The sequence below is a fragment of the Monopterus albus genome, unplaced genomic scaffold, assembly GCF_001952655.1.
Source record: "Monopterus albus unplaced genomic scaffold, M_albus_1.0 scaffold49.1, whole genome shotgun sequence".
Lineage (NCBI taxonomy): Eukaryota > Metazoa > Chordata > Actinopteri > Synbranchiformes > Synbranchidae > Monopterus > Monopterus albus.
The window spans coordinates 1,752,498-1,765,974 of record NW_018127929.1 but is presented as its reverse complement, the minus strand read 5'-3'; the positions used below and the strand labels follow the sequence as shown (position 1 = coordinate 1,765,974).

The window sequence follows — 13,477 nt, the reverse complement described above, 5'->3', positions numbered from 1 at the left end:
TGCAAAGGGCTACACCTCTATTGTGAGATGTTTGTACTTCTGTTCTAACACACTGAGGAATCTATCAATCCATCTATCCATTTACCTTCTGTACTGGCCCATTCATTCACAGGGAGGGGCATTTCAATTCAAAACTTTATTTACTGTTTCAGCACAGTTGATAGGAATTTGCTTCGGTGTACTCGCAGAAAAAATAGTACAAAATATAAAACAAATGCTATTAAAACAGCTAAAACTATGACAAGTGTCAAACAATTCAAATTTAAAGTGGTCCCACCTGTTAAAACTAATAAACTGGGATTAAAAACCTATACATCATTTTAAAACAAAATTTAAAAACGAAACAAACCAAGACACCAGGAGAAAACACTGTGTAGGTTAAGTTAGTTCAGATTTACACATTCACCCACATACAGTATGCGTTAATACACACTGGTGCCACTTTGGAATCTGATGCCTTTTGAGCTTTTGGCACATTTTTCTTTATTGTTCAGATCACCCTGTCAGTGCAGGGATATCAGTTGATGGGGACTAGTTGTATCGATAAGAGGAAAACTGTGATTGGTGTGAAGTTTTTGAGATGTGCACATAAAAGATACTTGAACAAATGTCGACTTTGTTGCCAGGCACTTGTGTTGTGCTCGTCCAACGTTTGACAGCCATTGCTGTAGTTGTTCTTGTATCTGCAGCTTAGTAGCACATACATATGTTCATGTTTTGTCTTTGTTGCAAACAGATTCCCTTTTGTTTGTTACTGTATTACAATGGTTTGCTGTACTTGTACGATGCGGAGACCTCCACACTGCAGGTGTTTTGTTTGGAGGAAGCAGTTTGTGCTGAGGCAAGCATTACAGTAACATTATGTCCACTTTGAAACCAGTTGAACTGTGGTGTGCAGTTGTTATCTGCATCCTTCATCTTGAACATTTGAGGTTTTCTCTCCTTAGTGCTGCTCTGTGGTTTCTGCTGTCAAATAAGATTCAACAGCCTCTGCCTCAGGCAGTCAGTTGACAAGTGTAGTCATTTCGTTGAGTTTTCTAAGTGGTAAACAATAGAATGCATGCAAGTTGCAATTACCAATTTGTATTTTAATTAACAAAATTGCTGCTTTTTGGTTTTGCTGCAAAGTTGGATGATAATTCTTTATGCATTTGTCACTACAAGTGACATTTTTCACATCACATGTACTTGTTTTGATTGTAGCAGCTTTAAATTTGCGAAAACTTACTGTATTTATTTAAAGCATTTGATTAAGATTGGGGTAGGATTTTGGTTATATTTTCTTTGCATTAATATAAAAAGTGCTATTCTTTGGTGGAATAATCAATCACGACAAGTTTTTATGTGCATATTTCCCATTTTCAGGTTCTCTATTTAGCTTAAATCAGGCATGTTTAGGTTTCTATGTGACTGTACAGAAGGTGTTAAAAGCACTTAAGGTGCTTTAATCTACAATGTTCGACAAGGGGCTTTTCATAGCAGCTTTTTTAGTGTATTTTACAACTTGAATAAACAGTCTGTTTTATCTGAGGTACATCTCATAAGGAAAGGAAGGAGGGTTTCAGATTCAGTTTTCCAAGAAAGGATTAGGGCCACTGGACGAAATTTGAGTTCTGACTTTTTTCTTAGAATTTTGGCTTTTATTTCAAAATTCTGAGAAAAAAAAAGGCAGAACTCAAATAAACTTCATCCAGTGGCCCTAATCCTCTTCCATACATTTCAGTGAGTTAAATGTATGAATATAATGATGAAAAATCAGTAATGATGAAGTGGGAAAGGCTGTTGCATGAATTTGGTCTTAGCACTCTCTTACTCAAATCTTTCCTCGCCCCCAGAGCACGTTTATGGTCACCCAAAATGTTTGTAATAAGACCAAGCCATTTTTCTTCCAATGGGCCATATCCCATTCACCTTACCAGACAGTTTCCACTCTTCCTCACCCAGATGGATCAAACTACTTCAAGCAAAAAGTTCCAGAAATGTTCCAATAATTTCTTTACTTATTCCTTTCTTGGAAAGCATTCAGTTTCAGCCATCGTTTGGTGAACTGGAAGCCTTTGCCAAATTGTTGTCAGTCCTGGGGGCTTGATGCATTAACCTGGTTAATACCTCTGCAGAAACCACTCTGTTTTTATGGACAAGCGTCACTGAAACTGGGCTGGCTAATGAGCTTTTTAACCATCTCCATATGGACATGCTCTAACATCTAGATGAGGGGCAGTAGTTTTGGCAAGTGGTGGTGTGATGACTGTGATGGACTCCGCACTCCTGCGTGTATAATTCTTTCCCACAAGCAGTAGAATTAAACCAAGGAAAAGCCCTGGTTGCCACTGGGGACCTATTACGGGTTACTGTTTACCACAACAGTGTTTAAAATCCAGGATGTAAAGATGATGAGGAGCACACTGCTCACGTACACTGACATGAATGCAGTATTCAGCATGGTCCTGTATTTCCTGAAGTGTCAAACTGAAATTCTAAGTTTCTACTTTGAGTTAGGCCCAGCATTCCACTGAAAACCACTCCATCACCATGCCGCCCGCTCTGAAATCCATTATTGGGTATTCTATAACATCATTATACTTGAAAGTGCCACCGCCTTACCACGGTTCTGGCCACTATTAGGGAATCCTGTTGTCACTATACTGGCGACCTGTCCAGGGTGTACCCCGCCTCTCACCCAGTGTCAGCCCTTGTGACCCTGTTCAGGATAAGCAGTATAGATTATGGCTAGATGAATAGATGTTGTCACTGTAACTTTGCATAACCACTTTTATTTTTCCTTCTTTGTAAAAATGTACTGTGAACCTAGTCTGCATCATTGTTTGTCACAGATTAATCTGGGAGCAGTGATGAATTATAGGACAATGCTTTTTTCCTGTTTGACTCGCGTCGCTCTACCATCACTCTGGTGATGTAGTGGGATTATTCTACAATATTGCAACCACTTTTCTAGAAACAGAAGTGATAGGGAGACAGCTGCGACTGTTAGACCATGTTGATGGACCAAATGTGAGTGGAAACATGGGAAAAAGCCACTTTACTTGCATGTATTCAAATAATGACTCCTAATGGTGTCACTTACTGTTACAACTCTTTATTCAATTCCGTTCAATTCCATTTTATTTGTATAGTGCCAAATCACAACAAAAGTTGTCTCAGGACACTTTACAGAGTGAGGTCTAGACCTTACCATTATTATTATTATTATAGAGGACAAACCCAACAAATCCCCATTCTACTAAACTTCATGGTAAAAATGGCATATATAGTCACAGGCCAGTTCTTAATGACTTTAGCCTGACATTTGATGAAAGATGTTAGGACATTAGGGATGATTGTACAGCGAAAGGTCAGATGATGTGGATGCCTCCCTGACTCTACCATACTCCAGCCTGAACTTTGTGCATATTGACTGGTCCATGTACTGAGGGGTTGGATGAGAGGTGCAAGACTATACTAATTCATCTCATTCTCTTTGCATAACAGAAGGATAGTATGACCTTTTTACTGAAAATATATAGGTCTGTTAAAAAAAAAAGAAAGTACCACAATGTATATATCAAAAGCTATCTCATGTGAGTCAGGAGTTTTTGAGAACAGAGAAGCATCCAAACCAAAACCCTTGTGTGTTAACAACCTGTCATGTGATGGTTTGGATACACAAAGGTATCCGCTGTCTCCTTTGACAAGGTTTAAATTTGTGGTCCATGTGAAACTCAGGCTTGCAGCAATTTTCAAGGTCAGACACCTTTCACTGTCATCCCCCCTCTCTCTCTCAAGAAACAAAAGGAAATATGTGGCCCAAATTCACAACACCATATGAAGAAGAAAGCAAATATTTAATGTTTGTTCCCTCTTTCCTTTATGGTAGGTGGCAAGATTTTGCTGTGTAAACACACAGTTACAACAAACGACTGTGGAAGAACAGAGGATACACTGACATTCCAGTTAACTGTTTCTATGGAAAGTCATTAAACGTAAAGTTTTAATGTTTTTTGTGTGTCAAAATCTTCTTTTAGATACAGTAACACTAACCCAAGGATTGTTTTCATTTCATTTGTGCTTTGGAAATTCACATCCATCTAAAGTGACAGGTCAATAAACTTTAGGATGTGTGAAACTTACAAACCCCTCACATCTTTTTTTTCCAAGTTCCCTAAGACAAATCTCCTTGTGTGGTAACAATAATTTGGAATAAACTTAGATTTTACAGAGTTGGCCAGATTTTACTATACATGCAATCTATGTATTGCCATTTTGTGGTTAAACCCATTAAACTATGGCTTTTAAGTTAAAATAAAAAATAAAAAAATGTGATCCATCAAATTAAGTAAAGAAAGGACAGGAACTGCTTTGACAGTCTACACTATTTCCATCTACTGCTTACTTTATTTTGAAAAGATATTAATGAAAAACCTGACTTTGATGGGACACTTAGGTCTACCTTGATAGAATACATCATGCTTTACCAAAATTAAATTGGAGGACTTTCCCAAAAGTTGGTAAGCATCCAAAGAGTACTTCTTTTACACAACAGTAAATGCATGGGACTGTTATTTATTTCAGTGTTGGGTTTTTTTTTTAACCTTTCAAAACATACATCATACATTTTGATCTCTAAATCAGATTTGGCACAATGGCTGTATTGCATTCTACAGTTTACGATAAGGATTTGAGTAATTTAAATGAGCTTTTTATATCTAAAGAAATTCTAGTGAGTGAAATTTATGGACTAAAAAAGTCAACTTTAAAGCAGAGCTTTTTGGGATATGAGACATATATTCTAAAACTTCTTGGTTATGGTCCTGTGTTGTGTGGATTTAGTGAAGTGTCGGATTGTTTAAATTGTAACCGCTAGAGGGATACACACACGCCTTCCAAACCCCGTCAACACCATCCTATCACTCTGTACCACAGAGAGAATTACCGTCAGTGAGAGTTGCCTACCTGTGTTACTTCCCACTTTGAAAACACACGCGCGCGCGCACACACACACACGCGCGCGCGCGCAGCCCCGGAACATTTGAAACATGAGTTGTTCTTTAAAAGACTTTGAAACAAACTGCCTCCAAAGCGGACGACGAGCTCCGACTCCTTCAACTGTATCTGCTTCAGTCAATCAATGAGGACCGCGATGCTTACTTCTGCTGCTCCCTGTCCCTCTTTCTCTGTTTCGCCTTACCGTTTATTATAGTGCATTTCAACTTTTATACAGGCACACAAGCAAAGGGAAGTTTGGATCCAATTTTTGATCCCAAATTACCTCTTGTTTCCTGTGATAAATATGAGAAGTGGGTTTGTTGTCACTTTAATTTGGAATTGAATATGTGCCGTTTCTTATGCTGTTTTACGGGCAGGATAAGGAAACAACATAAAGGTGTGACAAGAGCTTGGCGGACAACTGTGGATTTCTGCGAGTAACTCCTACCGTTCACAGGGGATGAGGGGGCCATCGGCCGGACCCCCCTCTTGATTGATTACTTATTAGTCATCCCTTTGGCTAAATGGGACCCATTGAAAAGGCACCGTGGAACACATACATGAATCAAATATTCCCGTGTCCCCTGAATGTCTCCAGAGTAGTTTTGCTTAAGAGAGGGGGTCGTGGCTTAGCATTATAAAGAGGGGAAAACAGCATAGCTTTATTGGTTTATTTAGACAGTTTCTACGGTTTGGCATTCTACACGCTGTAAAAAGAGAGAAGGAAAAAACTCGAGAGGATTCCCAAAAGGAGAACACTGTGGACATAGCCTTCATTTCCCCCTACTTATTCCGTTGTTTCTTTTAAATCTTTATTTTATTTGAAATATTTTTGCTATTTCCTCTCCCGAAAAATGAAACTTTGGATATCTCCCTGGGTGTCTTGCCTGGTGATTCTCATCTTGTGTTTTGGATCAGAGTGCGGGACAGTCCGAAGAAAGGGGAGATCCAAGAGGGAGTTGGTGCGCATTAGGGAGGCGAAAGCCACCATCCCAGGGGCTTGTGCCACACGTCTGCCCCGGGGCAAACGGTCTTTGCCCGGCTTAGAGCGACGGGTGCTTCGCCAGCGACGGCGCTCCTCGCAGGCGGAGGAAAACTCTCCAGACCGGGGGAAAGCTGTCTATTTTACCGGCAGGGGAGATCAGCTACGACTGAAGCCCGGTGTGGAGATACCCAGAGGAAATTTCACTCTGGAGATGTGGATCAAACCGGAGGGAGGTCAGCGATCACCCACAGTGATTGCAGGTAGGGTAGTCTACACATCCTCCATCCTATTGTCAATACAACTCTTTTTATTAATCTAAGTCCAAAAAACCCACGAGTTAAACTGGTTAAGGAGAACTAAGCATGTGAATGTGCTCTAATATATCCCAGTGTCATGCAGTCTATCAAACAAAGCAACATGCAGTTTTAGCGAGTTGAAAATGAGTTCATCTATCAGACTAGACAATGATGTAATGCTATACAGCGGATATTTTAGGTAGTGCAGGCATAGGGTCACCAAAGATTTTGATCATATTTAAGTTTGCCATTTCGTACGGCGAAGATCGCTGAAGATTATTTTATTGTACATCTTATTTAGTTTATTGATATTTTCCTACTGGAGAATGATTTATTCTGTTTACGATCATAAATTCGAGATGAAGATACTAGGCTGCATCATTTGACCGGCAGCTGATGTCACTGTGCGTAAAATGTCATTTCTCTTAGCCGACTTAGCTATTTTAAAACTATGATGTAATGGCCAAAACTTTGTGAGCAACCACGTCACACACTTAAAGCGGGAGAGATTCGTTGTATATGGAGGCGCTCGAAGCTCGCAACTGAAACCGCAAGCTCGTGTGCCCCCCAGACTCGACACCTTCGGATTGGCTACCGGAGTTACGAGACTGAGAGATCCAGGGTTTCCCCTCTGCTTGTGTTTATGCACTGGTGTGCTATCGTTATGTGGGATATCGACTTTGCAAATCGCAGACAATTGTGCGAAATCGTGGGTTATTCGCTGTTTCTAATTTAAAGCACAAGCACATAGTGGTGATGCATCTTTATCCACCGACTGCGCAGAGGGGGATACACAGACACTTAAGCGGATCCATACCATCAGAGGAAAGCTTGACACTTTGTAGTTGTAATCTGTGCGCACTCTTTTTTTTTTGTCATGCCAAGTCTGCAGCTGTGCGTAATGAGCAACAGAAATATGTGTTTAAAACTGCTCTAGGTGATCTGTTTTGACCAGTAGCCCCTTATTACAGTGTTGGGCAGTCTTTTGATGCTTTTCCTTGCCGATAGGGAGCGTTGCAAACATTGTGTGCTACAATGCTTGTGCGGATGGTCGCCTCTCAATCTCCTCATCCTCCTGTATGCCAGCCTGCACGTTTGGAGACTTTACTAAACCATAGAAGTAAATTAACTTGCCCCTTTATTTTCTATCTGCTTGCCTCCACCCCCACCCCCCCACACATCAATAATCACTTACAGTATGTGCGTGTGCGTGTGATGTGTGTTGATACAGTACTCTTTTAGGTAGTGCCAGCCAGTTGGCAGAGGCATATTCTGCAAAGCCAATCCCTTGCATGCGTCTCAAACGGGGGTGTGGGGGTGAGAGGGTTTGTTGTGACCTGAGTGACTCGTAGATTTATAGAAGATGGACACAATAACAGGAGCATCTGTACACTTTATTACAACAACATAAACAATCCGATTCCTCCAAAATGACCACAGAGTTAAATAAACACATATTTGATAAAGAAAATGAACACTGTAGGCTTTACAGATGTGGTGTTGGATCACATTATTTTGTACAGGTGTTGCTGTTGTTGTACCCTACCCCCATCTTCAACTGACTAGCACAGACTACTATTCAAAGTATAATCAATAATCAAGTAATATAATCAAGTATAATCTCATGTTCATTTTTAAGATGTACTCCAAGCTTGTTTGCGTCACCGCTAGAGAGGGATGACCTAAAGAGAACAAATATGATGATCAAACAAATTCAATAAAGTCTAATCTTTTAAATCCAGTTCAGGCCTCAAAAATCCTAGTGCATCTAAAATTGCTACAGTACATCCCATTGTTTTTATCCCAGCACAGGGTTGTTTTCAGCTGCTCTGTGTGTTGTTTTTAACCATTTCTCTGTTTCTTGCTTTCTTCAGATTTATATTTAGCCTTTTGTAAACATGTAGGTGATTGTTTTCTGCCCAAGTTAGTAAGTTAGGGTATGATCATAACACGGTTTCTACTTGATAAATGAAAACTCAGATGTTATTTTTGCATGTTTGCCTAATTTCAGTGACATCTTCTTGTCTCTGGTTTTGAGTTGTTTCTGTAGAGTGGTTGCCAAAATAGTTTCATTTAGGAAAAACAGATAAAAAGACTGACCTGCCAAGGTGAACAATTCATTGTGATAAATAAAGTCACTGACTGTTGCAGTTAAGCTTTTTTTCTTCTGGTTTGGTAATATGATGAATCTTCAAGCTCTGTGTCCAAATGTTATGCAAACTTTGTTGTGCCCTATTAGCCCCTGTATCCGGGTCATGTTGGGTTGTCCCACATCACAGGGAAAGGAAAATAATTCACAAATGGAACAAAGGCTCTCTTCCATGACCCACTGCAGACAATTTTCTGTAGATGTTGGCAGATACATTTTGTGATAACAGACACATTTTGGTGCTGTCATTTAGTGTGATGATACAAAAAAAATGTATTTAAAAACTAATTTTGCACAGTGAGGGTCCTTTTTCCATGGACATGTACAGTAAAAACTGCATCCTCCTCCTGTTTCATTATAGTCAGATGTAACTGAGATACTAAGAGGAAGATGAATCATCTTGGGTTCGTGACTAATTACTCGGCAAGTGGTTGGAGTTTGGAGAGGGGTTCAGGACTGAATGTAACACTTACCCTCAGTAATCATTACCTCAACTACAAATATCTTCACATTCTTCTTAATACTTTGAACCATTATTATGGTTGTGCACTGAGTGTTTGCAGTGAGCGTTGCTGGATATCCTCAAAGCCAAAGGCCAGATTAATGACTTTAAATGTAAAGGGAATGTTCTCTGTCATGATATTATCACAGTGCAGAAAAAGTGGTGTTCATTTACGGACACTCAAAAGAGAGATTGTCCTCCAATAAAAATGACCTCACAGGTCGGTGTAGAAGCTTATTATTATAACTCACATTTGCATTGTATTGTTAAGTGACATCTAGCAATCATGTGAGCCAGTTTTTTCAGCAAATGCCCCAAAATAACATCTTTATATTCAACTGACAAAGCCCTCTAGTGGCTGGAGTAATTATGATGGGAGCACAGGAGGAAGTCAGGTGAAGCAATTACAAAGCTACAAATTTTACACAAAGAAGAAATTGGGGTGAAAGGATGGGTCAGTCAAATAGAGACTTACCACCACTCTTTGTTTCCTGTTTCTTTGAACCATAACCTTGGCCACATGTTTGTTGTTGTAACCATGATGACAAAGGTCCTCTAACCTTAACAAAGTACTTATTTTAACCCAAGCCATGACCTTCCTCTAAACCTAACAAAACCTTTAATATAACATCATGGCATTATAAAAGGTTGTTTTATTTTCTTATTTTTTTCCACAGTTTATCTCTGGCACATGCTGCCATAGCGTTGCTATTTTAGGCTGTTCTCATTGCTATTTCATGTTCCTATGTGTCATATCAGAGGGTGGGGACAACTGACCTATATGGTCATTTAGATTGGAGGATGTGCTGTGAAAAAACATGTTTAAATAGAACTAGTTAATTTTAATTCATGACTAAACCACCATTTAGTTGAGTTCATTCGGGGAGAAGCAGGACAGCAAAGTCAAATGTTTAAAATCAAATGTTTTAAAGTGCTTTGAGAATGTTTTTATAATTAATATCCTTGTTATGTTCATTAAACTTGTTTTTAAAATATCAGTGGAATTTTCCATTGTCTCCTCAGGGAAACTGCTATAGTGGTCACTTTACTAAAAGTGCCTTTCGTTGACCTTTCAGAGGTAGAACAGCTCAAAAGTAAACGGAGTATTCATTGTTCCCTTCCTCCCTGCTTTTTATCAAGTCCTTGTGACATTTTTCTGTGTGTGTATATGTGATTTTTTTCTTTTTTTTTCCTGAGTGTGTTTTTCTTGGAAGAAGACAAATGGCAAGTGTGAGGAAGGGTTGCCTTTGAACCTGACAGGAACAGTTCTCCACCATAATGTGTGCACATGCAAATTCCTTTGCATATCTTTCTTAGTGGACACAAAATTGTACTTCAGGGTTTTTTTTTCTTTTGTTTATAGGTATGTGTGAAGTTGTTCATGAGCATGTATATTTGCATGTCTATATAAATATCTGCATATGTGTGTGTAGGTGTGTTTGTGTGAGCCAAGCAGTCACAGGGCAGGATCTGGAAAAGTGTAGTGTGTTAGATTAATTGAGCATGGCAGAATTATGACAGCTGTTTACACTAGGAGCCCTACAAGCATTTTAGCACACCTTTTAGCCTTGAGTGCACAAGCTGACAGATGGAAGGCTTTTTCCTTCCAGTGTAGTGGAAAGCCTGAAAACCTCACCTACCAAAAGCCTGATCATGATGCTGAACCCAGCCCTCACTCTTTGAACATTAGTTCATTTAAATACCAGGTTAATGAGTGGGGTGCTACTGGAGGGCTAGGGTAATTAGAAACAAAAAGCCAGCAAGATGTCCATACAATCACCATTAACCAGCCACCTTTTGCAGGGTAGGTAGCCTAACTCATGGGGGAATAAAATGGACCATTATGTTGAGGCATCATCACTGTGAAAATCAGCTTATAACTTCAGACCATAGTAACGGTAGCAGAAACAAATATAAAAGTTATTTATTGGCATCAGATTCACAGACCCATGAGGCAATTGTAAAGGACACCTCATTTCTATTGTTGTCTACTTGTATGGATGGATATAACTGACAGAAGGCTTATGATTAGAAGTTCTACCCTGATGTTATCCAAGCCCAGGAGTGTATTCTTGTGACAGGAGCTTAGTCCAGCTCTTTCCTCAGAATCACCTGACAACACAAATGTTCATATGCTGAGATGGAGCTCCTAAGGCTTGTCAATGGATATACAGAATGAAATATAGTCATGAACATGCATTAACAAACACACATGCACATACACAGATGTGAACTTGTGTGCCTGAACACACTGTAACAAGCGTTAAACAAACAAACAGTTAGCATTCAGAGATCTCCTAAGAAGTGAAAACACATTACCATGCTCAAGCTGACATACATGGTCCAAGTGAAACAGGAAAAAGGTGTTTTGGTGCCTCTACAAAAACAAGGCTTTAGCAGAAAACTGGCCTTTTCTGGCTACCCCACTGGTAAGGGACTTTACACGCACAACTTTAAATGCACTCAGTGTTGACAAAAACTTAGTAAGAGATTTCCATGGGATCTCCCGTAGCTAAATGTGCACTTCAACCTAATTTTCAGGACAATGCATCCTTAGATATGAACAGATAGCATATTAATACATTTTTGCTCCTTAATCGACTTATTTCCAGAATATTCCAAAATGGTCTTTATAGTGGTTAAATTTAATGGACTGAAATCTAATTAGACCATTAACCAACAAGCACTTAAATGAAATTAGAAGTAAAGAATCATTTGCATGTGACTTGGGCAAATTTCAAAAATGTCTGCTTTTAAAAAGTGAAGATGGGACTGAAATTGTCAGCTCTCTTACAGATGACCAGTGAAAAATGTCTCTTGTTATTGCCATTCATTTACTCTCATTCATGTCTTCATTTGGCACCTGAAAAGAAAGGCATGCACATATTAATTTACTTTCTTCATTCTCTCTCCAGGTCTATACGACAAATGTTTCTATGCCTCCAGTGACCGTGGCTGGCTGCTTGGCATTCAGGCAGTTGGTGAACATGGGAACCGTGACCCCCGCTTCTTCTTCTCCCTTAAAACTGACCGTGCCCACAAAGTGACATCCATCCACTCCAATGCCCATTATGTACCCAACCAATGGGCCCATGTGGCAGCCACATATGATGGCGTATACATGAAACTTTTCATCAATGGTGCCCAAGTGGGTGTCAGTCGGGAGCAGTCAGGTGATGTCTTCAGTCATTTGACCAAAAAGTGCAAAGTGCTGATGATTGGGGGGAATGCACTAAATCATAATTACAGGGGGGCAGTGGAGAGGTTGGGCCTATGGAGACAGGCCCGAGGGCAGAGGCAGATTATCAGGGATATGCATGGCCACGAGGAACTCCAAGATCTTCCTCAGCTGGTCATTCGTGAAACCTTTGAGCACCCAGGCCGAAAGTGGCTGACTGTAAAAGATGGTAGCTTTCCTCAGCCCGAGCAGGGAGGAGGTGGACGATTAAGTGGCGGAGTTGGAAATGCTGAGGGATTGTTGGACACAACGCTGGAACCTCCATCTTGTGGTCAGACCATCTGCGACAACGTTGATGTCATCAAAAATTATAACCAGCTTTGGACCTTCCGTCGACCAAAGAGAGTACGCTATCGTGTCATAAATATATGGGATGATGCACAAATGAAGCCAACTGTGTCAGACCACCAGATTAGCCTGCAACACCAACAGCTCAATGATGCTTTTAGCCCCTACAACATCACCTGGGAGCTCAGCATTCACAACGTGACCAATTCCTCCCTTCGCAGCCGATTGATCTTAGCTAACTGTGATATCAGCAAAGTTGGTGATGATGCTTGTGACCCAGAATGCAACCATCCACTCACAGGGTTTGATGCGGGTGACTGCATGTCTGGGCACCGAAGTCGTTGCCCTGAGCACAAACAAGGGAATGGTGTATGTGACCCTGAATGTAACTGGGAAAATTTTTCCTATGACCTTGGCGACTGCTGTAATCCCAACATCACAGATGTGACCAAGACATGCTTCAACCACTCCTCTCCACACAAGTAAGATTTCACATTTTGCATGTTATCGTGCTTTCAGCTCTGATAATCATTTTTGGTGGTAGTTGTTTTGGTGGTAGTTGTTTGTAATAGGCATACAACTTAAATTCACCAAAAAGCTTTAACAGCAACTTTCCTTGCTTAAGTTGATACATGTTTTGGTTGATGTGAATGAATCATTTTGGTAAACCAACTCCACGCCATGGTCTCACATGTCTAGAATAAATCAAACAAATCTTTCCATACATGCGTCCCTGTAGAGAGATTGTCTAGTCCTACTGTTTCCTGACCAATTGGGTTGAGTGTAACTCAACTCCCAGCCTGTGTGGCCTGGGAAATGCTCAGGGGACAGCTAGTCCAACCTGGCCTTGGCCTGGTTCAATCAGTGTTCCACACTTAAGCAGGGTAAAACAAACTGGTAGCGAGTGCGCAGGCCAAACTGCTCATTTTTGTATCCATTTTTCAGCAAACCTCCCTACCTTCTTCTACCCTGTGCCTCCTATACCCATTGGTCCTAATTAAGGTGACTTGATTGGAGAAGGGAGTTGCTTTGGAAA

At 40.3% G+C, this 13,477-nt stretch overlaps 1 protein-coding gene across 3 annotated transcripts in view; it reads left to right on the top strand.

The window, feature by feature from the left end:
• Positions 1-5,118: 5,118 nt before the first annotated feature.
• pappaa (pregnancy-associated plasma protein A, pappalysin 1a) overlaps positions 5,119-13,477 on the top strand; it is a 79,598-nt gene continuing 71,239 nt past the window's right edge. For all 3 annotated transcript variants that reach the window (XM_020600941.1, XM_020600940.1, XM_020600939.1), the window contains exons 1-2: positions 5,119-6,228; positions 11,831-12,923. In XM_020600941.1, coding sequence (XP_020456597.1) covers positions 5,838-6,228; positions 11,831-12,923 — 1,484 coding nt within the window. In that variant the 5' untranslated portion in view covers positions 5,119-5,837. The remainder of the gene's footprint in view (positions 6,229-11,830; positions 12,924-13,477) is intronic.